The 27,347-nt window shown below is 45.3% G+C and overlaps 1 protein-coding gene across 1 annotated transcript; it reads left to right on the top strand.

The window, feature by feature from the left end:
- Window positions 1–5,573: 5,573 nt before the first annotated feature.
- SEPTIN2 (septin 2) lies at window positions 5,574–26,843 on the top strand. Its single transcript, XM_020989000.2, has 12 exons — window positions 5,574–5,602; window positions 9,119–9,239; window positions 12,767–12,853; window positions 13,714–13,837; window positions 14,553–14,687; window positions 14,879–14,996; window positions 19,388–19,489; window positions 19,841–19,986; window positions 20,726–20,809; window positions 21,877–21,934; window positions 23,123–23,226; window positions 24,852–26,843. The coding sequence occupies exons 1-11, from the start codon at window positions 5,594–5,596 to the stop codon at window positions 23,222–23,224; spliced, it is 1,086 nt and encodes a 361-aa protein (XP_020844659.1). The 5' UTR covers window positions 5,574–5,593; the 3' UTR covers window positions 23,225–23,226; window positions 24,852–26,843.
- The last annotated feature ends 504 nt before the right edge of the window (window positions 26,844–27,347 follow it).

Below are 27,347 nucleotides of genomic sequence, written 5' to 3'. Positions count from 1 at the left end.
ACCCAGCTCTGTGTGTGTATTCTTCCTTCTTTTGACCAGTTCAGATGAAAGTGAGGTTCAAAGGTTAGCCACACATCCCCTTCCTCCTTGTCTGTATAGATGTCTACTTGTGCTTCCTGGTTATGTGAGATAACTCCCCCTCATCTTCCTTTCCTTTCCCCAATGTATTCCTCTTCCCCTCTCTCTCCACTCACCTCTTAAGATCGTGACATAGCAGAACCACCTCCGGACCTTTTCTGACTGGGCTTCCTCTGTCAACCCTGATAATGGTAGAGAAATGAGAGGATGGCACCATTTCTCCATGTTTGGACATAAGCAGTTTGTTCACTAGTCCTTTATTATTGTTCATTCATGTTTTCTTTTTTTATGTTCTCTTTACTCTCCTCTGTATGAACTTCAGAGTTTTCCCCAGAATGCTTGGAAGTTCTCTATTTTGTTAAAAGTCCATTTTTTTCCCCTCAGCATTGTACTTAGTTTTGTTGAGTATGTTATTCTTGGCTCTGTGCCCATAGCCTTTGCCTTGTGGAATATCATGTTGCAACCTCACTGTTCTGCTGCGAGTTTTCATGCGGTGGTGTCTTTCAGGAGCTCACAGGTTCTTCCTATTTCCACTTTGCCCTCTGGTTCTGAGAGATTTGGGTAGTCTTCTTTGAAACAAGATGTTTAGGCTCCTATTTTAGTCGTGGACTCCAGAGAATCCATTATTAATGTTTTCTCCTCATCAGTTGGCTTTGCAATGAAATCCCTGACGTTTCCTTGTATTTTCTCGATCTTTTGACTTTGTTTTAATCGTTCCACGTTGCCTCATGGGGTCCCATTCATTTGGTTCATGCACATTTTCAGGGAGTTTGTTGCTTGGCCATGGTTTTGTCTCTCTTGTGTCACCTGTGATCTCATTGCCACTTTTTTCCTCAGGTGCCCTCATTCTGTTTATAAAAAACATTCTTAACTCTTTCACACTGTTGCTACATCTGCCCCCCCCCCACTCTGCGTTTGTGCCTGAGCTGTGCTTTGGTCTGGGGCCTTGCTCGTAGGTGTTCTGGGGTCGTTCTCCTCTTCTCCCTTTGTGTCTTGAGGATCCCTGCCACCATTAGCTCTGAGCTCCTTATGGTGAGGTTCCTGCTTTCTTTTCCCATTCTTTTAGCCTGCTTCCTGACTCTGGACTTGACGTCAGGGCTTTGCTCTGCAGCCGCTCTGGAGGGAACATCTGGGCTGCCTCCTCGTGCTGCTTTCTTGATGTATTGAGTGTTGTGCTTTTGTGGGGTCTCGGGGCCAGGCTGGTTGTCCGTGCTCCCATCCAGGGCAGAGCCTGATTGGTGCCTCCCGATCTGAGCTCTCTGAGTTCCCGACCTGGGTTTGGGTCTGAACATGAGAAGATGGCTGCTGCTGGCTTAGAGCAGCACAACTGTGGGCTTCCCTTTGGATTGGGATTCCTGCCCTGGCGACTCCTCTACAAGCTGGGTTAAGCTTTGGAAGCAAGGCCCTGCTGTGCTCCTGGAGCCGTTGCCTGCCCACCCGCCTGCCTGCCACACCTGCTGCTCTGGCTGGCTTCTGAGCTTCCTTCTTGCCTGCCTGGGAATGCCAGGCCTGTGTGCAGGTCCCCTTCTTACTCTGCCCTCAGTCTTCAACGTGGGACCAGGCAGACCACAAAACTGCTTGGCTGGCCATTGTCCTTACTGAAAAGGCCAGACCTTTTCCTGCCCTCGTGCAGAGCCTCTTCCTGGATAAGGGAGTGATTCACATAGCCTGTTTCTGTTCCCAGACTTCCCTGTCTGTTTCTCTACCCCAAGCTGGGCTGGACAGGGTACTTACTGCACCCTTTTTGGGGTTTCCCATCAGAATTCCATCCGGGGCATTTTCTAGGTCTGATTGTAGGAGCTCACTGCTCAGCTTCCCAGCTCTGGGCCATCTTGGCCCTGCCTGACTGGAATGATGTTTTTAAATCACAAAGAAAACCAATTATGTGGAAATACACAGTTATCACAGTATCCTCACAAAAAGGGCCCAGCCTCAGGCTGAAAACCCCTCCTCTAATCCTTGGGAAATTTTCCCCCTGTCAGGTCTGAATTTTGCTTCTTCAACTTCCACTCCTCATTGCTCCTGTTTGTGCCCTCTCTTCTGTAGGACAAGAAGCTTACTTCCTAAGGGAATTCTCTTGATGAGCCAAAAGCAGATTATTGCATTCTGAAATGCCCATCTTCCACTGTTCTGACTGGGAAGGGCCCAAACCTCCATCCTCCATTCCACCAGCTTGGCTCCTGGCCTTAGCTACTTTCTCTCTCCATCTCTTGGCCCTCTTCTCCCATGGGTGAGTTCTTCCCAGAACCTTCCTTTCTGAGGAGGGCACCAAACTAGCCATCCTTTATTCTCTGTCCTTCTCATCCCCTTGGTGTGTGTTTGATTATCTTCCCCTGTTAGAATATAAGCTCCGTTAGAACAGGAGCTGTCTCTGCTGGTGTCTGTCTCCCTGGCTTTTAGCAATGTCTGGCACTTGGTAAGCACTTACCCAATGCTCATTGACTGAGTGAGGAATGTGCTTCTGCCTCTTCCCTCTTTGGTCTGTTTATAATATTGCTGCTTGAAACAAATGTCATTGGTAATCACACATTTAGATTCCAAAGTGCCTAGAAACTTCCAGAGTAATTGGCATTTTAAAACAAGTCGTTCAGGTAGTACTTCCTACTGTGTATCAGTCTCACATTTACTCAGCTAGATCAGTGATCTCTTTGATTGGGGATGCAGCTGGATGCCGTATGGCCATTGCAGATGTTACCTAGAGTAACTTCATCAGCTTCCATGGCTTAAACGACAGATCTTCAGATCTCTGGTCCTGGGCTCCTCCCTGAAGTTCAATCTCAGCTCCCCAGTTACCTGTGGGGCATTTCAGACTTCATAATCTGTGGGCATCTCAAACTCACCACTTCCAAAGCTAAACTGAGTCTTCTTTCCCTCTTCCCCTTCCAGACTGCCACATTTCGATCGAAAGCTCCACTGTCTTTTGTCTCCCAGGCTCAGCATTATCCTGGTCTCTTCAGTCTCTCTCATGCCGCGTATCCAGTCAGTTGCCAAATCTTTCTGTTTCTCTCCAGCCACATGGCTACCCAGGCCCTAGTTACCTCTCACCTAAATTACGACACTAGCCTCTTAATTGGTCTCCCTGCCTCAAGTCTCTCACCACTCCAGTTCATCTTCTGCATTGCTGTCAGGGTAATTTTTTGTATGCATAGATCTGACTGTGATGTTCCCCTGCTTACTCAGCTCCAAAGGCTTTATGTTCCCTCTAGGATCAAATATAAACTCCTCTGTTTAGCTTTTAACCTGACCCCAGCCTACCTTTCCAGCCTCACTAGACATTCCTACCATCTAAAGTAGCCTTCTCTATCTGTGGGCTATCCCACAGGTCTGGCCCTGCTCCCTCACCAAACCCAGCTCTCCTTTAATAGGCACAGCTCTGGCACCATCTTCTGCATCGTCTTTCCCGATTCCCCCAACTGCTAGAACCCTTCCTCCTCAACTGTTTATATTTGTGTTTTTTCACTTGATTTTTATGCAGGGTGTATTTAGTTGCTTCCAGTGTTCTTTGTTTGTAAAGATTTTTTCATAATTTGGACTTTATACTCCAGCATCTAGCACTGTGCCTGGTACATGGTGGGTATTTAATAAATGCTTGTTGACCTGATTGGCTGAGGTGTTCCCAGCAAGGACACTAGGTTATATAGATAATAGAAATTGATTAAAGCAATGTTTTGTCTTGATGAAGGACTCAAGAAGTGAAGAACGAACACACACACACACACACACACACACACACCCTCAATTGGGTACAGAACTGTATCTTACCCAACAGGGAAGGAGGGTTAGGGGATAAGACAAAGGGATGGGGTGATGAAAGGGAAAGTGGATCTAGGGAGGCAGTGGTCAGAAGCAAAACAGACTTTTGAGAAAGGATAGGATAAAGTGTGAGAGAGAAGGATAAACAGAAAAAGAGGGTAAAAGGAAATAACGTGATAATCATAGCTATCAATGGGAAGAACTCATCCATAAAATAGAAGTAAATAGCAGAATGGATTAGAAACCAGAATCCAACAATATGTTGTTTACAAGAAAGACACTTGAAACAGAAAGACACATACAGAGTTAAAATAAGGGGCTGGAGCAGAATCTGTCCTGCTTCAGCTGAAATGAAAAAGACAGGAGTACCAATCTTGATCTCAGACAGAACAAAAGCAAAAATAGACCTAATTAAAAGAGATAATCAGGAAAACTACATTTTGCAAAAATTTGTCCAGCAAGGTTCTCTGATAAAGACCTCATTTCTTAAATATATAAGGAAATCAATCAAGTTTATAAAAATAAGAGCCATTTCTCCAATTAAAAATTGTAAAAGGATATGAAAGGCAACTTTCAAAAGAAGAAATCACAGCTATCAATAGTCATATGAAAAAAATGTTCTAAATCACTTATGATTAGAGAAATGCAAACAACTTCAAGGTACCACCTCAAATCTATATCAGATTGGCTAACATGACAGATGCTGGAGGGAATGTGGGAACATAGGAAGACACTAATGCACTGTTGGTGGAGTTGTGAACTTATCCAACCATTCTGGAGAACAACATGGGCCTATGCCCATAGGACTATAAATTTTCTCCATACCTTTTGACCCAGTAACACTACCATTAGGTCTGTATCCCAAAGAAAGAAAAAAGTACCAATATGTACAAATATAGCAGCTCTTTTTGTAGTGGCAAAGAATTGGAAATTGAGGGGATACCCATCAGCTGGGGAATGGCTGAACAAGTTGTGGTGTGTGATTGTGCTATTGTGCTGTAAGAAATGACAAGCAGGATGATTTCAGAAAAACCTGGGAAGACAAATGAACTGATGCAACGTGAAGTAGGCAGAACCAGGGGACTATTGGATGCAGCAATAGCAATGTTATACAATGATAACTGAAAAATTTGGCTACTCTAATCAAGACAGTGATGCAAGATAATTCCAGAGGACTCATGATGAAAAGTGCTGTCCCAGCTGTGGAGAGAGAACTGATGAACTCTGAGTACAGACTGAAGTGTAACTTTTTTTTCCGCTTTCATGTATTTATTTTTGCAGGGTGGCTGACGTGGAAATGTTTTGCATGATTTCACATGTATAACTGATATGTTGCTTGACTTCTGGGGGGAGGTGGAGGGAGAAAATTTGGAACTTAAAAACAGTTTTGAAGGGATGTTAAAATAGAAATAATTTCTAAAATTTTAGGAAGAACTAAAGTACTTGACGCTTCTTTTATAGTTCCAAACTGATTTTCTCAGCTCTGTGAGGTAGATTAGTGAGAATCCCCATCTTGTGAACCCAAGAAACCAGCCTCCGAGGAGTTGGATGAGTTTCCCTGAATCTCAGAACTCTGCTAAGTATTATCTCTAGAATTCAGAGTTGGTTCTTGTGAATCCAGAACCCGTGCTATTTCTGCTGTACTACACTGCTTAATTCAGTCCAGAATCTATGTGAAAAGTAATGCCTTAGTAGCCCTTTCTTGTAATCCAAATGGTAATAAATTAAAACTCTTATTACAGGTAACTGAACTTCATTGAAGATGTCTAAGGTAAGAGATTATCTTCACATACATTATGATTTAAATGTTCGAATAAATTCCTAGTTTTCCCATTATGTATGTGTTTGTGTACATGTTTTAAAAACTATATATTTGCTTAATTGGCATAGAAGGGGATTTGGGCTACTTTAACAGGTGATTTTTATCTTTGGTTTCAGGTGGGTTTTATTTCCATGTATTCTGGTAGACTGATGCAGCCTCTGCGGATCACTACTGATAGATAAATCATAAAGCAATTTTAATTTCTTGTTATTTAAATTTCATGACATTTACTGCTTCCTCTTTAATTTGATGAGTTAGTTTAGATTAGCCTTGCAGATTTGCCCAGAGCCATGTGCTCGTGGCCTAAGGTAAAATTAGGCCTGATATGAAAGAAATTAAGACTTGAGAAGAAAAAGAATAATTTTTAAAAATTTTGTTCTATTAATTTATTTTGATTTATCGACAATCACTTCCATAAGCTTTTGAGTTTTAAATTTTTCTCCCCCTCCCTCCCCAAGATGGCATGCAATCTAATATAGGCTATACATATACATTCCTGTTAAACATTTTACGTTAGTTGTGTTGTAAGGAAGAATTAGAACCAATAGGAACCACCAGAAAGAGGAAACAAAACAAGAGAAAAAAATAGCAAATAGTATCCTTCGATCTGCATTCAAACTCTATCATTCTTTCTTTGGATATGGATAGCATTTCCTATCATGAGACCTTTGGAGATATCTTAGATCCTTGCATTGCTGAGAAGGGCCAAGTCTATCAATGTTAGTCATCGCACAGCGTTACTGAGAACAACGTTCTCCTGGTTCTGCTCACTTCACTCAGCATCAGACCATACAGGTCTTTCCAGGTTTTTCTGAAGTCTGCCTGCTCATCATTTCTTATAGCACAGTAGTATTCCATTACATTCATATACCACAGCTTGTTCAGCCATTCTCTAATTGATAGGCATAAGAATAATTTTTAAAATAAATTCTTTTATAGGCTTTGCTTACAGCTTAGTGTTACTAGTTCTCATTGTCATTTGCATTAAAGCGATTAGGTTCTTGCTGTGTGAGCTTTTTCTTGATGCCAAGCATGTTAATGTATTGATAACATATAGAAGGTTTTTTTAAAACTATGAACCATCTGAAATATGCAGAGGAGAAAATATTGATGAACTTTTATTAAATTTTGCTTTCCTTGAACAGACCTTTACTTTAGAACAATACCTTTTGCAGTTGAATCTAAGGGAATGGGTTGGAATGGGGAAAGCCTTGAAGCTGGCAGTTGCAGTAATCTAGGTGAGGTAATGTGGGTGGTGGCTATGAGCTGAGAGAGAGGAAGCCTGTACAAGAGATGCCATGAAGGGGGAAAGGAGGCTCAGCCACGTATTGGATGGGGAGGCAAGGGGGAGCTGGGATGACTGGAAGGATAGTGGTGGCACCTCAACACATCGTAAGATAGGAAAAGCACACAGAAATAAAACAACAAAAGAGCTGGAGAAGTTTGGGAGTAGATAATAAAACCTGGTGCATTCAAACTAATTGTGGGGAAAGCCTGTCTGAATTTGAATTTTTTTAATTAAGTCGCAGTTTTATTACTTGCTTTGCAAAGCTTTGACCAAGAGGCTCGGAGATGATGGAAAGAAGATGACGACTTTACTTAGCGTGTTAGCATTCACTAAGAGGCTATGCAGTCATTTATTCAGAGGCTTTTTGTGCCCCTCAGTATGGTTTAATTTAATGAGGGGAGGGGTGTGGATGTATCTGTAATGTAAATTCACAAGAAATGAATTCTGGGTCTTTAGCCAACCAAAAAGACCAGGTAACTTCCCAGCAGGCTCTACTTTTTTATACGTCTGATTATAAGTTGGCTATATTGTATCTTTTCAAGCCTCTTCTCCATGTAAACTTTGATCATGGGAACATTGGAGTTTGGGTTGATGTTTGTGTTTTTTGTTTTTATGGGGAAGGTTTAATTTAGTTTTTTAGTTAATTGTGTGTTTATAGCACAGATGGAGAGCAGACCTCTCCATCAGATTTGCAGGCCCAGGCAGCACCTGGGACAGTCTTCTGCAAGGAGCAGAGTTCCTTTCATTCAAGAAGCTGGCTGCCTAAAAATAACTGCACCCCATCTCTGTTCCTCCCGTTCCTATACCATATACCTATATACACACTTTCAGGTCCACTGTGAGGGTGCCCAGTAGCGATGGTTTGCCTTGAATTCCCCTCTAGCTTTCTTAGGGGAAAGAAATAGGAGGAGTTGTGACTGTGTAACCCAGAATTATTCAGAAGAACTTCTTCATCCCTGGGAGCTGAGGAAGTTCGATTAGGAGAACTTTGACCCAAAGTGCAGTGGCCAGCTCGGGAAATCACCCTTTAAAGTTGGTTCTTATCAGTGGTTTAAATAAAGGCACAGGTGGTGTGTTTTAGCACCATGACACACATTAGGTAGGGTGGCACATGTTGAATAGTGAAAGAAAAACGGGATGGAAATATCAGGTTTTATTCCAACATAAGGAAAAATTTAGAACACCTGGGATTTTCCAGTGGAGGAGGCTGCCTGCTGTCTGTCTGTCTGTCTGCCTGCCTGCCCGCCCGCCTGATCACTTGAGTTTTTCACTCACGATATTTTGAATTTTGTTTCAGCAACAGCCTGCTCAGTTTACAAATCCAGAAAACCTGGATGTCATTTGTAGTGAACAGAGCTGGGTTTGATTCTGCCCCAGGACACATTAAGAGTAACCACGTAACTGACAAGTCCTGTGGCCTCCCTAGCTTAGGTTTCACCTGAAAGGAGAGTCACGTTGGTAGAAGTCACTCAGAATTGGTGTAAGTTGGATGAGATGTTCGATTTAGAGATGGAAAGACCTCGGGCGATGATCTAGGCCAATCCCTTCTCGTTAAAGATGAGGAAACTGCTCTGCTGCTCAGAGACTCACCAAAACACGCCTTGGTAGTGACGCGTTCAGGAGGTTCTCTGATTCCCCGTCCAGCGCTCCCTTGCCCTGTGCACTGAGCAAGTGAGGTCTTGTGATGAGCCAGGAGACATGTTGCCCCTAAAGCAAGATTTGAAATCATGCCTCTGTGTTTCTGTTCACTAAAGACATCACTGTAAAAACTGTATCCTCACAATACATGGTTGTGTATCTCTATATGTATGGCTTAATTAGAATATTAATTACAAATTGTTATATGTTGTAATGTAGCATGATGTGTGTGTTGTATACTATATTAGTATATATGCATTAAATAATATTGGCAAGTATCCCTCATCTATACACCCTCCACCACCCAAAGGTTTTTTCCTAGCTTATCCTTTGTGCTGGTTTTGATAGTTTATAAACGATTTTTAAAAAGATAAGTTTAAAAAGAAAAGAAAAAAATTATGGTTGATAATTTTGTACTTGTTATAGTTTTGTTGTCCTGACTGATTAATTGAAACTTAATTATTAATATTATTACTACAATATAAATACTAATATTATTACTAAAAATATTACTCACGATATTTTGAATTTTGTTTCAGCAACAGCCTGCTCAGTTTACAAATCCAGAAACTCCTGGCTACGTTGGATTTGCAAATCTTCCCAATCAAGTCCACCGAAAATCTGTGAAAAAAGGTTTTGAGTTCACACTGATGGTAGTTGGTAAGAAATTTTTGTGGCCTCCTGTGCCCTGAAATTTAGTGAAATTAATTTGGAGCTATTAGCGTGAGACTCTCTCTTCCAGAATTGTAGTATCAAAAATGGAAATCGTATCTTGAGAGGGAAGAAAACTGTTAACATCTTAGCTCCTGGTTTTGTTTTATCTTTTAGAGAGGAGCAGAAGGAGGAGGAAACTAAACATAGCATTATGGGCATTGTATTTTAAGTTAAGCAGCTCTGGTCAATTGAACTTTAGCCTGTTGTCTCATCCATTGTTGAGCTGATATTACTGCAGACCTAGAAGTTCATTGTAATTTTCTTTCTCTGCACTCCCCCCCCCCGAATTCTAGGTAATAATCTGATATTGATGGGAGAATTTTTGGAGCATGTTGATAATGAGTAATCATAGTAAGATAAAACAACTGCTTCCTAAATAGAAGTGATTTTTATCACACTTGTCCTGAATAATAATCTCAATCCAGATTCAGCCTCCCTGGTTCAGGAGGCAAAACCACACGAATTTTTTCAGTTTTAGTGGAGCGAGTTAATAATAGCCGTAGGAAACCTAGAGGAGATGGACTTAGAATCCAGCAAGATCCGTTCTGTGGCACCTTGGATGTTCACCGTTCTATGACCCTGAACAAGACATTTCACCTGAATCCCCTGGGATAGGCATCAACACCTTCGGGGCCTTGCAGGATTGTACCAAGCACAGTGCTCTAAGCAGAGCGCTTTGTGACCCTTCCAGCACCAGACAGATGTCAGATCACAACCCATAGACAAAACTAAAACCAGCCAGCCTAAGGACCGCCAGGGTACACCAAAGGGAAGAGAGCAGAGACAGCGCGGTCAGGAAAAATAAAGAAGCACTTCGGTTCCAAACTAGAAATTAGGCACGGAAAACTTGAGGTGCACTTTGCAAAGGATACTGAACCAGTGCCCAGGCAGGCTGTCAGCTGGAGGCTTAGTGAGAACCTGGAACAGAAGGTTCAGAAAGACAAGGAAAGGATAGGTGGAATGAGTGGTTTTCTTTACTCTATAGAATATTAGGGAAATTATCACTGCACTTCAGTGGTCCACAGGTCGTAAAACAAACAGTGGTAAGTGTACGAGGTTCTAGACCAAGCTGTCTGTACACCCTAGGTGTGATTGCCAGCATTGGCATCTGTGTGTGTTCTCAGTCAACTCAAGGGTGAAATATTAGTGATCACCTGTGGTAGAATTGGCCTATTGCTAGCGTGACCCTGTAAAGAATTAAGCTTGAATTCTAGCCCTGACATAGCTGGGGACTGTTATCTGTTCTCTATGTGGTAATCTGTACTTAGCGAAGAAGGCCTTACGGCCCGTCTCTAGAGGTTATGATCATAAAATAGGCTCCCCTACTCTGTCCTGACCATAGGGGATTTCAGTCTCTAGGGTGACCCTGTGACCTAGAGGGAACCGTTGGAATGGAAGATGTGTGTATTAGTGAGGCAGTCAGCGTTCTGTCCTTTGGAGGGAGAATAGTAGCGTGAGCCCTCCTGGCCAGCTGCAGGGAAGGACACCATACCTGTGGGCCCCCAAAGAGAAAAGGGTGTAGAGGGGAACCATGAGATAAGCACACGGGAGAAAACCATGCAGACGCAGCAAGATGGCATCCTGCACTTTTGTGACAGTCTCTCTGCAACCTTAGTTTCTCCTGTTGCCCAATTCTCTTTCATAGGAAGTTGCTTAAACTTAATTGGCCCCCAGGATTAGATCAAGATGGGCTGAAAAGTCCAAGGTTATCCTTTTCCTAGGACTCTGAAGGGAGTCGTGAATGCTCCAGACAGGTCCAAGCTGAGTCAGTGTGGCCATCTGGTAGGTGGGGGAGAGAATGCTGCTCTGGCATCAGGAATGGGGCTGGAATCCTGGCGGTGTCCCTGTGAGATGCTGAGGAGTTGGCTTCATGTCCTGGCCTTTGTGATTCGCAGCCCTAGAAAATGGAAGGAGAAGATAGGAGTAACGTGGCTGCTCACACTAGCCCAGCGGTGGGCTTGTTTCATTCAGGATGCAGTGATTCCCTACTACCTCCCCATGAGCAAATAGAGCCGACTCTTGGATTTGGCATTTAAGCCAAGTATGGCTGTTACTGTGTCAGTATTCTCTACCTCTTGGCACTACCCTCGCTTTCTCCTGAGTACCACACCCCTGCAGGTGCCCCTCGCCTGCTTCCCACTCCTTTTGTAGGCTTGCCACCAACCCCCAGGGCCAGGAGGAGACATCAGCATGCTTCTTGTATGGCCACTTCCCCATCTTTGTTCAGTCTCAGTCACTCAGCTTTTCCTTCTTTGAAATTGATCCCATCCACTTGTCATCTTCTGTCCCGTTCTTGTTGTTGTCTCCAGAAGATTCTCGTTCTACCCCGTAACTGCTGTGCCTGGCCTTGTATCTCCATGTCCCTACGGTGCCATTATCCCATCACAGTGATTTCACTCTTCACCTTATGAAGTTCTCTCACCTTGGGCCTCTTTTCAGTCTCTTCTTTGCTGTCTCTGCTTAGCTTCAGCCCACCCCCAGAGGATGATCAAACCTGACCTTTTCCCGGCTCTCAGAGCTGTCCTTGTTCCGAGATGTGGAGCTTCAAAATTGTGCTTGATTATTCCATTTCCTGCTCGCCCCCTCTCTCTCCCTGCTGTCCTGCTCCATCCTCCCACCTTTCAGTCTTGACCCGGTATCTGAAAACTCATTGATTGACGCCTTTAACCGTCCCCACCGGCTCCCCGCTCCAGGCTCTTGCTTGATCACCCATTCCCTCTCAGCTCTCCTTGATATTAAAAATAAGGCCTCTTCATCCACACAGCTGTGCCTCCAGCCATCGATGGTCCCCTTGCTCCGTTTTGTCCTCTGCCTCTGCTTCCTCACTGTCCATTCATTTCTTAATTACTTAAGAAAGGGTCTGACTTCTCATTATGCCCCTTTCCTAAAGCTGCTGTCTCCAAGACCTCCAGTGGCCTCTTCAGACATAGTTTTTGCCTTCATAGATAAGCGGGAGAAAGGCCACCCCTTCTGTGCTCTTCACCCGTCCTAAAGCTTCAGTCCCATTATTCTGTCCTGGTTCTCCTCCCACAATGATGACCATTTCTCACTAACTCCCTCCTGGTTCCTGGTCCCTCTGCACCATGTCCTCCCATGTGTGCACACTTGCGTGCTCCTCCCTGTGAGTGCCAAGGCACTCTCCTCGGTCTCTTCTCATAGGTATTATGTCCCATAACAATGAGGGCAGAGCTCAAGAAAACCTTGGCTTACATCCCCCTCACACGTATTGCTCGCATGGTGACAGCAGGGGCATCGCTTAAGCTCTCATTTCCTTAGGCAGCTCTGCAAAGCTCTTGTTGTATATTTATGCTGGATGTCATTAAAGTCTTCCTGAAAATCACAGCTGAAGATTTCCATTTATGGTCTGTTCTGGAAGTGAGCAAAGACCAACATATTTTGTGTGTGTGTGTGTGTGTAGAGGTGACTTGTGCCTCGTGTTTGGAGTCCTGAGTGTTCCTGTACTTCTTTTCTAGGGGAATCCGGATTGGGAAAATCTACTCTCATCAATAGCCTGTTCTTGACGGACTTGTACCCAGAAAGGGTCATTCCCGGGGCAGCAGGTAAACAAAAGATTCCTGCACTGTCTTAGGTGTGAGTCTGTGTGAGCGATGGCGTTCTGACATAGCGCTTAATTGATAGTCCTACACTGCGGCCTTCCTGCCTTCTTAAGGTCAGAACTCAGGCACCACGCTGCTGGCCTCAGAATGAGTTTGAAGATCAGGAATGGGTGCCTTAGGTTGTGTGGCTGGTCCTGGAGAGAGCTCATGGATATTTTAAACTATTTCCTGTCTTTCTTACCCTGTAGACTGCACCCTCATGACCCTGAGAGGATTTGTGGCTGTGTGGTCAGAGGGCTAAATTCAAACCCTGGTGCTGCTGTTTACCACCAGTGGATGGAGCCTGAGTTCAAATCCAGCCTCAGACACTGACTAGCTGTGTGACCCAGGGCAAGTCACTTTACTAAATGGGGGGGGGGGAATAAGAGCACCTACCTCACAGAATCGTGAGAATCAAGGGAATCGATATTTGTAAAGTGCTCGGGACTGGGCCTGGCACGTCAGAGGCACTTACAAAATGCTCATCCTGTGCTCCATCGGTGACTTTGGTCAGGGCACCCTCTTCTGGGCCACTTTCTTTGTTTACAAAATGAGATAGACCTCTAAGCAGCCTTCCAGCTCAGTCTCAGTTTGACAGTGCTTCACGAGTTAAACCCGCATGCTGTTGGTACAACTTTGGGTTTTTACCTTTACAGACAGCACATCAGTCCTGGTTCTTACTTGTCCCTTCACTAACTCAAGTAGCATTTCTTAATTCTGCCCTGATCCTGCCATCTCTAGCCCATTCCTTCTGTGCTCACACGCATGTTTATAAGAACACCGATCATCATTTAATCCTTCTCCTGAAATGTCTTCTTTTCTAGAGAAAATAGAAAGGACGGTGCAGATTGAGGCATCCACAGTGGAGATTGAAGAGAGAGGGGTCAAGCTCCGTCTTACTGTTGTCGACACACCAGGCTATGGGGATGCAATTAACTGCCGTGACTGGTATGTGCTATGTGCTGTTTACAGGACAGCCTGATGCTCAGTGACTGAAAATAAAAATCTGAATTACTTTAATTCATTATCATTAATGAGCGATTCCTGACTTTGGTAATGGCACAAAATGCTGAGGTGTTTGTGTTTAGGAAGTTAAAGGATTTTAACTCTCAGAGGCTCAAGGAGCATTAAATAAACAAGGACATTTGTTTGAAGTCGTCTTACACGAGACTTACCATCCATTTTTTCTGAGAATGTCCTGGGATACAAGTGTGGCCAAATGCTGTTCATGGTGCCGAGAGTGGGGCATTCCCAGTGTAGTAAGGCTCTTGATATACAAGTGCCCGCCCTTCCCTTCGTAACTGTGCTGGGGCACCTTAAAAATCCATGCTCTCGGAAGCCTTCCCTTCTCCCCAGGCAGCATTCCCTACTCTTCTACCAAAAGAACCATTTTCAGTCTAGCCTTACTATAGAAGCCTATTTTAACCTAGAACCTACTTGAAATGTTGTGAAGGGAAAGAAGGCAAAAAATAATCAGCTCAGAGTTGTTGCTGCTGCATGGAATTAAATAGCTTTTTACAGGTTTTTTAGGAAACTTGGCCATCGTTTACAGCATTTTCTGAAGCACAGCGCACTCCGAGTTGTGAATAGCCGAATTCATTCGGGAAGGGGAGGTACCGTGGGGGGACAGGCTCGATTTGTAAAGTCCATGTGCTGTTCTTAGCTTCAAGACGATCATCTCCTACATCGATGAGCAGTTTGAACGGTATCTGCATGATGAAAGTGGCTTGAACCGACGGCACATCATAGATAACCGCGTCCACTGCTGCTTCTATTTTATTTCACCTTTTGGACACGGGTAGGCGCTTCTCATGCTCTGTAAGCCTCTGTGTTAAGTGCGATGCTTGGATCAGGTGGCCCCAGTGCTGTTCCTTTAGATTTGGAAAGAGTTCCTGTAGGTGTCTTCCCTCCTGAGAATTGCACTAAATTTGAAAAACTTTGGGCCTGGGTTCTTTCAAATACCTGCTGTGACCCTTGTGCTTTTTTCAGACTCAAACCTTTAGATGTGGAGTTTATGAAAGCGATTCACAATAAAGTGAATATTGTGCCTGTGATTGCCAAAGCTGACACTCTGACCCTGAAGGAGAGAGAGCGGCTGAAGAAGAGGGTGAGTCTGCATCTGCTCGGCTCTTCTGTTTGCCTCCAGAATCGAGGCCCAGCCGGAAAGATGCTGTGCTTTGTTGTCTTTACAGCCAGACTTGGGGGGTTGGCTGTTGTTTACAGGAGGAGACCTTTCAGTACTTTCTCCAGACCACCCAAAAAAAGGGCATGGGCTCTGAGAATATCGTCTGAAGAATAGACAGGGACTTGGGAAGAATGCTAAAGACTTGGTTGTGTGTGCTCAAAGAAATCCTAAGGAAAAGAGGGCAGCCAGGCTCCTCTGTGGCTCGTCCTCACCTTCGGCAGAGTCATGTGCAGCCTGGAGAGGGGAGGAGCCGGGCACTGAGGCTGTACGGGAAGCCCCAGGGTCAGGGAGGAGGTGAGGCATGAGCAAGAATGGTAGAATGATGGGACTGTTAAAATGATTGAAAAAGTGTCAGAGCAGCCAAGAGAGGGAAGCGATATGACCTCCATTTTCAAAAATGACAGAGAAGTAGAATCTGGGAAGTGTCACCAGTGAAGCTTGACTTTGTGCCTTGGCAGACTTCTAGGCACATTTGAACGGATGGTTCGTGACCACTTGGGATTTCTAGGTGGATCCTGGTGGCCTCCCCTCCCCTTCCCTTCTTAAACCAGGTGAAACCGACATTCCTTCCTTCTTTTGGTCGTGCCACAAACTGAGGCATGGGGGGGGGGGGTGACCTGGGCAACGCGTCACCATGCCAGCAGAGACCCCTGCAGAGGCTGGAGCCCGAGGGTGTCGGGGCGGCTTGTCTTTGGAGAAAAGAGTTGCTCAGCTGTGTGCTGTGTGACCATCCTTGGCAGCTCTGTCCTTTCTGTTTAGACTTGGAAGAAAATGTAGGCAGCATCTTCCTCAAGTTTGAAGGCAGCGTGAGTTCAGATCCTGCCTCAGACGTGAACTGGCTGTGCATCCCCAGGCAAATCAGCTCATCTCCCTAAGCTTCATTTTCCTTTTCTGTAAAATGGGGTGGTGACAGTGGAATTGTTGGGGGATGGTATATGTGAAGAGCCCCATCATTGTTAACTGACAGCTGTGCTCGAAGAGAAATGGATCATGGTGACTTAGAAAGCCACAGATTGACATGGTCCGTGTTGTATTTTGTTTGTTTTGTTGAATGTTTTCCATTTTAATCTGGTGGGGCAGTTCTCTTGGCACAGGAGTTTGACATCTGCGTTAGATGACAGAATCGAGACCCAGAAAATACTGCAAAAGACTGAAATAATCCGCAGAAATTTAAGAGCAGTGACAGCTCCTGCTTGTATAGCATTGAAATGTTTCACAGACCTAACCCTGCCGGGTAGGCCATGGAAATTGTCTCCTTTTACAAATGAGGAAACCGACTTTGAAAGATGGCGATGTCCCTGCGATCAGCTTCTCGGATGGCTGGTGGCATTTAACCCTTCTCTTCTCCGACGCCGCTGCCACCCGGGTGGCGCACGCCCTGGATCGTTGCAACAATCTGCTCGTGCATCTGCCGTCCCTCTGCTCGGCCACCGCGGTGATTTTTCCTTAAAGTGCGGATGCGACCGTCGCGCTCGCTTGCTGGAGCAAGCGCTTGAGCTTGCTCACACGCGTGCGTGCACGCGCGCGCGCACACACACATCTACTCAGTGAAATCTGTTAGCTCCCTATTACTTCCAAGATTGAATACGAATGCTGTGCTTGGCATTGAAAGCCCCCATGACTGAGCCCCTCCCCTTCCCTTTCCAGTCTTCCTGTACCACGTACACTGCTCTCCGGTGCCCCCAGCCTCGTGGCTGCCCCGCAGACAAGACACTCCCTCTCGGCTCTGGGCCTTCTCTCTGGCTGCCTCCCAGGCCAGGGACACTCTCCCTCTGCTCTGACCACTGGCCTCCTTTAAGCCACAGCTAACATCCTGCCTTCTACAGGAAGCCTTCCCTCGGTTCACTACTTCCTACTTATCCTGTATAGAGCTTGTTTGTATTTACTTGTTTGCATGTTGTCTCAAGAATTAGATTGGGGCCTCCTTGAGGGCCCATCTTTGTGTCTCATGCCTTAGCACAGTGCCCAGCACCTAGCAGACTTTTAATCTATGTTTATTGATTGATTGAACCCAGGCCTCCTGATTCTTAGGGCCAGGACTGTATCCATTACACTGTGTTGCCTCTTTGAGAACAAAGTAAAATTTGATAGGGATAATTAAATTCTGTCTTAAAGTCAAAAATCAGTTATGGAAATACAAGATGACAGATTGAGTTAGTTGTAAATTCAGTACTGATCACCAGTAAGCCTTGGCTGGTCTGAAGCTTCACCAATAAAAATAATCAGATTGGCCAGTGTACTTGCAGCCCTACCAGCCTGTGATGCGGTCAGACCATGTCAAAGGAAGAATCACTGGAGAAACTTGAGCTGGTCTCCCGAGAGGACAGAAGCCGGGAGACAGCCTGGAAGGGCCATTATCTGGAAAGGGTTGAGAAGGGGCAGAACCAGGTCTGTCAAGCCCAAGTCACCCAGACAGAGTGGTCAGAAAATAATTTTTTTTTTAATTAAATTTTTTAAATGAAGTTCCACCTTCTCTCCCTTTTCCCCTATGGCAGACATATAGAGTCAGGCACTTAACATGTGGCAAACACTCTGTTAGGCTGGGATAGAATAACTGAGGCAGTCCTTGTTCTCTGGAAGTTCACAATGTCATTGGAAGAGACCCCCCTTTTAAGGAGGAGTGGACATCTGCATAGAGCCTCAGAGGAAGGCAAGGATTCTGACCAATGCGTGAGGGACTGCCTTCCAGGGCTGCTTGGGGAAGAGGCGAATAGGCCAGTTCCTTCCTCTTGACTGGCTCTTATGCTCATCACTACCATTTGTTGACTGCCCACTCTTCAGTCTCTTGATTCCAATCCCACAAAACTCCCCTTTTCTTCCTTCCCTATTTCTATTCATGAAACCAGCCTTCCCTCTTTTATCTGGTCAGGAAGTGGCTTGCACTGTACTAGGACCTTAATAAATGCTTGTTAATTAATTGACTTATCCTATAAGCAAGAGAGAGGCCTTCCTGAAGGCTTTTGAGCAAGGGGAGGCATGGTCATACCTGTGCCATAGAGAAATTCTTTGAGTAGCTGTGTGAGAAAAAGCTGGAAGCAGAAAAACATCAGAAAACTATTTAAAAATTGTTCTGGTGAGAAATCATGAAGGTCTAAGCTAAGGCTATAGCCACGTGAAGGGACAGTGAGTATGACATGTGGAAGTAGAATCTGTAAGCCTTGTCAGCTGACCATGTGAGGTGCGAGGCAGAAAAAAGACAGCAATCACTCTGAGATGGAGTGGGAAGGCTAGTAAGACCCAAGAGCCCTCAACAGGACTAAGGAAGTATGAAAAATCAGTGGGTTTGGGGAGACAGAGAGGAGTTCTTTGTACGTATTGAGGTCATGATACTGATGAAACGGAGAGGGAAAGATGGCCCATAGGCAGGTGGTGGTGTGGAAATGGAATTTGGGGAAGCGGTTAGATGGATTATCAAGATTTGGGCTTTAAAGGCGATCGTTGGATGAGATTATTAAGAGAAAGAAGAGTAGGGAGAACAGAGCGGAGGCCCTGGGACAGAGCCTTGGAGGACCCCCAGGCTCAGGGGCCAAGAAGACTGAGAAGAAATGGACGGGTCCTTAGGAGTGAGTAAGTGGTGAAGAACAGGCTTTCTGGGAGCTGGGCAGTGAAGGAGAAAAGAGATTTGGGGCAATGGTCAGATGAAGGGTTTTTACAGTTACAGTAGGCAGACCTGTTGATGTCTGGGGGCAGTGAAGAAGGAGATAGTGAAGATGTGTGATGGATACAGCGAGCTCCTGGAGCAGGCCAGGGCAGGGCGAGATTAAGGGTAAAAGAAAGGTTGGCCTTGGGAAGAAAGGCATTCCCCTCTTGCTCAGGTGTAGGGGTGACTAGAGATGTGGAGCTCTTTGGAGGAGTGGTTGGTGGAGGTGAGGCTCAGAGAGTCGGGCTGGTGGCCCCGGCCTGTGAGGAGCTACTATGGAACAACCCCTGTGGAGACTTCATGGTCCACGGTGCATTGGTCAGCGCCCCACCCTGCCTTCTCCCCTGACTGCCATGTGATCTCCTGAGGTGCACGTGTCATCGTGCAGCCACTGCTCTGTAATCTCAAGCTGCTAGGCCAGAGAGAAACTCCTGTTAGCCATTGAAGCCCTCCCAGGCCTCCCTTCTTCCTGCCTCCCTTGGCGCCACAGCACTCCAGCCCTGCCCTCTGTGCCCACATCCCTGCCTCTCCTGTCACTTGGCACAGTGAAGGGCTCAGTGAACATGCTGGATGAAGGCTGGTTGACCAATTGGTGGAAGAATGTTTCTCTGCACCGATCAAATTCAGGGTCTGTGCCCCTCTGCTGACTGCCCACACTCTCCTCATTCTTCAGGTTCTGGATGAAATCGAAGAGCATGGTATCAAGATTTATCATTTGCCTGACGCAGAGTCAGACGAGGATGAGGATTTTAAAGAACAGACTAGACTTCTGAAGGTAAGAATCAGCTAAGAAGGCTCAAACATAGTCCTTGCTGTTGGTCTGGATCGAATTGAGAATGGTCCACAGTTAAACATCTTGGGACACAGAGCTTTTAGGGATTGCCCTGGTTATTTCATGGTAGTAGGATTTTGTGTTTCAACTGTACTTGAAAACAAGGCCGAGCTGTTAGTGATGTAAGTTTAGGAGTCTTTGTCCTTAAAGCTGTTTTGTAGGTATTTGTTACGACAGAATGTGATCCACAGACATTTGTCTAAGTAGTATTTTGTGTACCTAGATTTTTCCTGCTGAAAATAGAAGAAATCCTGGTATATTCTTGGAAATGAACATTTTTCAATTTCTTCACAGGCTAGTATTCCATTTTCAGTAGTTGGATCCAATCAGCTGATTGAAGCCAAAGGCAAAAAGGTTAGAGGTCGCCTCTATCCTTGGGGAGTTGTGGAAGTGGAGAATCCGGAACATAATGACTTCCTAAAACTGAGAACGATGCTGATGTAAGCCATTCCAAAGGTTCTTTTGCTGCTTCCTAGCAGGATATTGTACCACTCTCTAAATCAGTCATGTCATAATGGGTGTTTAAAGAGTTGAAAGTCTTTTCAGCATAGTAATTGAAATACTGCATAAATGTCTTACTCTTCCTTCCCAGGAGGAATGTGTGGGAATTGGGGGAACACTTATTCTCTGATGGGGCAATTGAGACCCAAACCTTGGTCCCCATTGGCCATCTCCTGATGCTCTCCTATCCCCAGGCTTCTCAACTCTGGCTTGCTAGGTGTGGGAGCTCAGACTGTGGCCTTTCTACCTAGAGGACTATACCCTATCTCAGAACCTTAGTGTCTGCCCCTCTAAAATGTGCACATTGAACTTGGGGATCTCTGTTGTCTGCTCCTGTTTCGACTATTCTCATAGAAGGTATTTTTATACAGAATTCCTTTCCCACTGTCAGGGAACGTGGAAGGGGATGTGCAGCAGGGTCACATCAGAGTAGGGGCTTCTCTTGGGAGCCATTGCTGCACCCCTGGGCAGCATGGGCATGGGGAGCGAGAGAGGAGCAGTGGACACCACGGGAAATGGGGTATCCACAGAGCTGCAGCGCTCCTTGTACAGCAGAGGGGTGAGAGCCCTCCTTGTCTTCCTCAGTAGCATAGCAGCATGAAGTGCATCCCTTAGAAGAAATAGGTCTTCTCCATGGGCCTACTCCCCAGCTTCACACCAAGCTTCTTTCTTTTCCAGTACACACATGCAGGATCTCCAGGAGGTGACCCAGGACCTTCACTATGAGAATTTCCGTTCTGAAAGACTGAAGAGAGGCGGCAGGTTGTCATCTTACAGTTACCTTAGTCCTCTCTGCCTTTCTCTCTCCTCTGTACATCCTGTACTTTCTCAATGTCCTTTCACCTCTTCATCATCTTACCCTGCTGCAGCATGACTTAGTTGGCCAGAATCCGCTCAGAACGGTTGGTCCTTCAGGTTTGAAGCCATTAAGCTGCTCCCCCAGGAAAGTCAGCAACAGTAGAGAAGGAGGGAAAGTGTTAATAACTTGGAAAGAAAAGCTCTTGGGAAGGGAGTGCCAGTTATATCTGCATTCTCCAGAATAATTGTTCCTTGAAGTCAGAGCAGTTTTGTAACAGATCTGCTATAATTCTCTGCAGTTCTCAGCCTTGAATCCTGTCCCCAGAAATGTGGACTAAACTCTGCTTTTTCAGATCAGCATTATGTACGTAAAGTTAGTCGTTTTTATCAGACCGACACCTCATTACAGAGGCATGTCATTAGGCCTGCTGTGCTGTGCTGCAGCTCCAGGAGGGAGATCACCCACTGCATGGGAGGGGCGGCAACTCGTGGACCCCCCTTCTGCTCTAAAAAGTTCCTGATGTGTCTAACCGGGCCTGCTTCACATTTATGCTTAGAATCTTTGTGCTGGTGCTCATCTGTTCACTCTGCTTGAATCACTTTGATATTCAGATCCTGCTGCTTTTTTAAGTGGGACCTGCCCCCATGGGGTGGTTTTGGAAGAACGGCCCCTCTGAGAAATGTGATTGGGTCAAGGTGGGCAGAGTCCAGGTCCTTGGTGTGGGTGGTGGTGGACATTCACCCATTTGGCTCTGGAAAGAAGGCCTCAAGGAGAATCAGGGCGGGGAGACAAGGTGGTGCTTGACATGTGACCTTTATAAAAGGATTCCATTTTTGGTGTCTTCTTCCAGCTTCTTCATTTCCTTTCCCTTTTTGTTCTTTCTTGATCTGGGGGGAAATGCTTTTCTAAAAGCATCCTAATTTTTACAAACACTCACAATCCCAAGGGAGACGTTTTCAGGGCTCATAGGCAGTGGGGCAGATAGAAGCCTCTGCTTGTTTGCAGGTAATAATTGACTGTTTTCTGTTAGGAAAGTGGAAAATGAGGAAGTGAATAGAGACCAGATCCTGCTGGAAAAGGAAGCGGAGGTAAGAGGGCGTTGTTTCCCTGCGTCTGGTGCCCTTGGCCGCTCCCGCACATGGGTCTGGGAGGACTTTGCATTTCTCTGCATTGTTTTGTGTGGGGGTGTAGCAGAGTCTTTCTTGCTTTTTGTTATCAAATATACTTTTCTCAGAGTAGATAGCTTGTACCACATTGTGAACTGTAGAAGTTCCCACATCATTCTTTCTTTCAAAATCACAAACAGAAAAACATTTGTAGGAAAGAACAACGTTGCTTTGCAACGCTGAATGAATGGAAACAGTCATAGAGGAAGTTATATGTCTGAATCACATGCTGCATTGTCTGTCTAGACTTGGGGAGGGTAAGATTTGAAAGGATAGTTTTGATTTGGATTGTAATGAGTCTAATTTTTTGACCATTTCAATGTATGTGTCAGGTGAATAAGCAGAACTGAAAACCCCGCACGGCTATAATCTCTTTAAAGGGTGTTTCAGAATGGGCTGGCATGTGCCTGAGGTCAGAGAAGGCTCTTGGTGTGCGAGGCTCCTACCTTCGATCTTAACTAGGTCAGAAGCCATTGAAATCTCACTGGTCTGTGAATTTTCATTCCTATTACGTTCCTGGCCTGTGCCGCCCCCCCCCCCCCCAGCCTTCCTTGGTGCTGTTTCTTGGGTCCCCTGAGCTGCATCTTCTCTTGGATGCTAGGTCCTGCCTCACCGAGGATGTGGTTACATCCAGAGGCCCGGCCATGGCCATGTGGCTCGTAGGGTTTTCTGTGATGCTGGATTCCCCAGAATCTTCATCCTGTGTGGGACTTGTGCCTTCCAAAACTTGGGTAGTCAAAGCACAGAGCAGGCCTCTTTGTAACACTTTGGAAGGTTATTGTTGAATTGTTCAGGTTTGACCTTGTATAAAAACATTGATTCCACTTTGCTCATAAACAGAGCCACTGCTTAGACAGCAGCTTTGTTCACCCTCCCAGGCAGGTGAGCCTCCTGGGGATAAGCCTGAGCTCCCAGCCCTTGGAGGAAACCAGTGAGATCACTGCTGAAAGCTGCCCACTGCCCTTTGAAGTTGGCTTCTTGATCAAGGCATCCATTACCTGATTCAGGCAGACTTTTAAAAGAACTGTTTCCTGGGAAGCGCCTTTTAGAGGCATGGGCGTGGTGGGGGGGAGGCTAAGAGAGCGGGTCCGAATTCTTCTCTTCTTGCAGCTTCGTCGCATGCAGGAGATGATTGCCAGGATGCAGGCGCAGATGCAGATGCAGATGCAGGGAGGAGACGGTGATATTGTTGTGCACGGGCACCAGGCTTAACGGTAAGTGTCTTCAACGTGGCACCACGTTCGGTGCTGTCTCGTCACCGCTCTGGCTTTTTTGAAACTTGTTATTTGTCCTTTGCGACTCTGATCGACATGAAGATGGTGAATGAGGATGACGCCCTCCCCTACCCACCCCTGCCCTGCGGTCCTCGTTAGGTCACAGGTGGAGGGTTTCACATGAAAATGGGCATCACTTATTATCTAGCTAATGTTAGGTGACACGCTATGACATTTAAAATTTGGGTGCCGATTTTAACATTTGATAATCAGAATCATTTTCCAGACCTTGGTATCATCAGTACCAGGAGGTGGGAAACATGCTCAGGGTATGTGGTTTTGTTAGCAGATGCATCTAGAATAGTCAGTCAGTGCCCCAAGAAAACCCTGCATGGTTCTCGAAGGTTTGTGTGGCTTAAACGTGGGCCCTCAGACCAGAGGGAAGCGTGGCCTAAGCAGAGAACACCTCCACGGCCAGAGGGCCACGAGGAGAAGGCCCATTTTTGGACATGGGGGAGCTTGCCTCGGTGGTATCGTCGTGTGATGGATTGCAGTGTGGTTTCAACATCCTCTGCGTGTATGGCAGCACAACAGGTCCTTCTGGGGCATTTAGGTGGTGGCTTAGCTACGCGGCTGGGGGCGCCATAGTGCCCAGAGCACTGAAGACACTACCCGGCTGGGACGCTGGGCCCACCTCGGTTTCCTCCAGGGTAAGATGGGGGCGGTAACAGCACCCACCTCAGGTTGCTGTGAGGGTCCGCTGAGGTGGTGCTTTGTACAAAGAAGCCTGCAGGTTCCCTGCCCATAATGTAACATGGTCTTCAGTGTAAAAACAGGTTTTTTGAGTTAATTCTGTATTTTTAAGTGAGATGTTTGTCCTTCTTTGGTGACATGTAGGAAAAGCTCCACTGTGATTAGTGAGGCCTGTCTTTGTGTGACATCTCCAGCCTCTTCTCCAAAGAAGACTTTTCTTCTGCTTGGTGCCAGAGGTCTGTCTGCTCCCGTCGGAGAGAAAGGGTGCCAGACTACACTTCTGTCTGTGTGCTCCCTTAGTCTGACTTCTGATGGCTTTGTCGTTATGACCCCAAGCTCTCTGTCCAAGCTTGGCCCCTTTCCCACCAGATGCCAGCTCCACAGTGAACATACTTTGCAAATAGCAACGAAGGCCAGACAGAAATCAGAGAAGATCTACATAGGAGAACACAGAGCAGGCAATAGCAAGTGAAGGAGCCCTCCCATCAGAGACGCCAGAGTTAAATGTCTCCTCCCCAGCCCCCCCTTCTGCTGCCCTGAACATGAGAGGCACTTTTGTGTCTGCGAGCCAAAGTGGAGTGTCCCCCTTGGGTTTTGTGGCTGGCATCGGAGTGGAGGTGGTAGGAGGGCTGGGGAAAGGAAAGTGAGACATGTGATCTCAGAGAGACTGGGGAGCTGTTGGAAGTTGGGGAGCGGAAAGATGCAGTGGGTCTTTCCTCAAAAGCAAGCGCTCCACAGACTTGTATATTCTCTTGTCACTCGTTGTCATGTAAGGAACCAAATGTATGCTTGTCTTAAGTAATTATGCAAAAAGGAGTGTTGTGCTGGTGTTTTCTAAGGTTAACCTAAGATGGCTTTCTTTGTTGTTACAGCTTTCACTTACAGAGATGAAAAAGAACATTCCGATATGTTTTTTCATGAAATCGCTGAAAGGAAGTCAACCTTCTGCAATACCTGTGGCCTACAAATTGTTCCTCCCCATTTTTACCTAAGGATCGGTTGTGGTACCTTTTGTAATATGTACCTTGTAACATGTATTTTATTGATATTTTATACTTTTTCCGTAACATGTATGTTTTCGTGTTCTTTCCTACATAATGATTACTGTTAGGTGGAATTGGTTTTCTAGAACTAAGCCATGAATTTGTTCTGGATTTGTATGGCTCCCATTGGCCTGCCTAGTCTGGGCATCATTGAATAGTACTGTGGAGTCACACCTAAGAGCGAATTCTTCTTTCAATCCAGGTGTTAACAGCACCAGAGCAGAGCCCTCTGTTGGCCTGGCCTAATGGACCCTCTCACCATGGCCCCTGGGGAGGACAAGGGAGTTGTAAGTTCTTATTTGGCATAAGCTGTTCTGTGGAACACCCAAAACCCAGTTTAGTGCTGCCCACCAGGGTGCATTTATTTACACATTCGTATAGTTACTCACATCACTGGTTTAGAAAGGCAAAGAAGAGTGTGTACCTTTAAATAATTCATGTTAAAATGTAACCTTTTAGAAGGGGTAATTTCTAAGGTTCTAATGGCAAGGGGGAAGTGTGGCCCTGTCATTTAAAAAAATTATTTTATAAACACAGTTTTTTATAGTAAGATCCAAAAAGCATGTACTTTTTGAAATAAGATGACTTCATGCCATCACACAGAAAATGAAAACAGCATTTTGGTCATAAATGAGGGGAGATTGTCAGAGAAGGGCAAAGTCCATAGGACTCTGCTTTAGTAGGTCAGTAGGGAAAGAACCCTCCTTTTTTCTTACAACAGAAAGTATTCCTAGATCTCAGAGATGCTGGCACCGGTTACTTTGGGTACAGTTTTCTCATTACTTTATAAACGAGCTATTTTGAAGACCAACCCAAGCAAGCAGGTTTTATGTTGGCTGTGACACCAACCTCATCCTCACGCATCCGAGCTCTGGTAAAGAGAACACCCCTCCTTGGGTTTCCCCTTGTCCCACTTTGTTCTCTGGCAGCTGGGGGGGATGGCATTGGCGTCACATACCATGTCGTCTGCTTGCTCTTCACCTGCATTTCCGTGATTTACAAACAGTGCTTGGTCTACAAGTCATTTCAGTTTCCCTCCAGTTCCTAAAGGCCAAGTTCCTACCACACCTTTGTTTCTCTCTTGTATGTGCCGGCTTGGGCCTCCCTTCTCTTCCCCCTTGGTGTCTGAGGTGAGGCTCAAAGGGGGAGGCTGGTCCCAGAGAGGCCCACCCAAGGAGGATCCACAGTGGGGGCAGGCCCATAACAAAGCAGTGAGAGAGGCTGCTGTTTGGCTAAAGGCAGGAAGCCTCGAAGAACAGGTGAAGAAGTATTGATTGCAAACTTGTAATGATGGCGTAATCCTTCAAAACATGCCAGTGTTCACTCTAGCTATGTGATTAGTACGGTTGATAGTTTAAGTGGTCACATGCAATGTATTAATAGATTTAAGAAAAGTATTTTATTTAGTACTTAATGTATAATTAACTATATTACATACTTTTTTATCAACTTTTCCATGACATTTCAACATGTTTTATATTCAAGGTCAGTTATTTGAATTACACTAGTCTTTATAACCTATGTTAGAACAAAGCAAAAATTTATATATGCAAAGTGAGAAAAGTAAACTAAGCCCTATGTACATTTAAGTAAAAATACTTCTCAGGGGGAGCTATCACTTAAAATACTGAACTGGAAAACATTGCTAAATTCTTTTTACATGACTGCAATTTGGTTTGTTATCCCATGAGACCTAAGTGTGTCCTTTGACTAAGATATAGTCAGCCTCTGCCTCTGGAGGTGAATGTTGAGAACCCTTGTTTTCCAGGGTTGTTTTGTATCCCTTGAGCATTTTATCAATAAATAATTCTGGTTTAGTTATTCCATGAGTCAGTCTAATTACTGGTTCTTATAAGGAAGATAAAGGCTTTTTGGTAAAAAAAGAAAACACAAAACTGCGTATTATGTAACATACCTGCACAATAACATCAGAATATTGTTTTTGGTTTGTTGCATAATCCAGCATCTGGTTGTCGTAGCGGAGAGTGTTAGACACAGAGTCAGGAAGACTTGAGTTTAGATCTGCTTCAATTTCCTCATCAATACAATGAGGATCGTAATAGCACCCCCCCCCAAGGTTGTTGTGAGGATCAGAACTGGCAGGCATGGAGGATATAGAGACAAAAATAAATAAATCCAAATTGTTGTGAGATAACATTTGTAGTACGGTTTACAAACCTCAAACTCATAAATGCAGGCTCTTATTAGAAATGTGGTCAGAGGTGGAGCCAAGATGGCGGAATGAAAGCAGTGACTTGCTTCAGCTCTACCTCAAACCCCTCCAGATACCTGCAGAAAATGGCTCTAAACAAATTCTAGAGCAGC

Source organism: Phascolarctos cinereus, unplaced genomic scaffold (assembly GCF_003287225.1).
Source record: "Phascolarctos cinereus isolate Bilbo 61053 unplaced genomic scaffold, phaCin_HiC Scaffold_7;HRSCAF=346, whole genome shotgun sequence".
NCBI lineage: Eukaryota > Metazoa > Chordata > Mammalia > Diprotodontia > Phascolarctidae > Phascolarctos > Phascolarctos cinereus.
Note: the sequence above shows the minus strand (reverse complement) of the source record. Positions and strands in the feature narration are given on the sequence as shown.

Bases quoted from the DNA above. Each gene is read 5' to 3' on its own strand.
- SEPTIN2 (XM_020989000.2), top strand. The intron at 14,688-14,878 runs GTAGGCGCTTCT...TGCTTTTTTCAG, and splicing joins ATTTCACCTTTTGGACACGG to ACTCAAACCTTTAGATGTGG. The intron at 21,935-23,122 runs GTAAGAGGGCGT...CTCTTCTTGCAG, and splicing joins TGCTGGAAAAGGAAGCGGAG to CTTCGTCGCATGCAGGAGAT.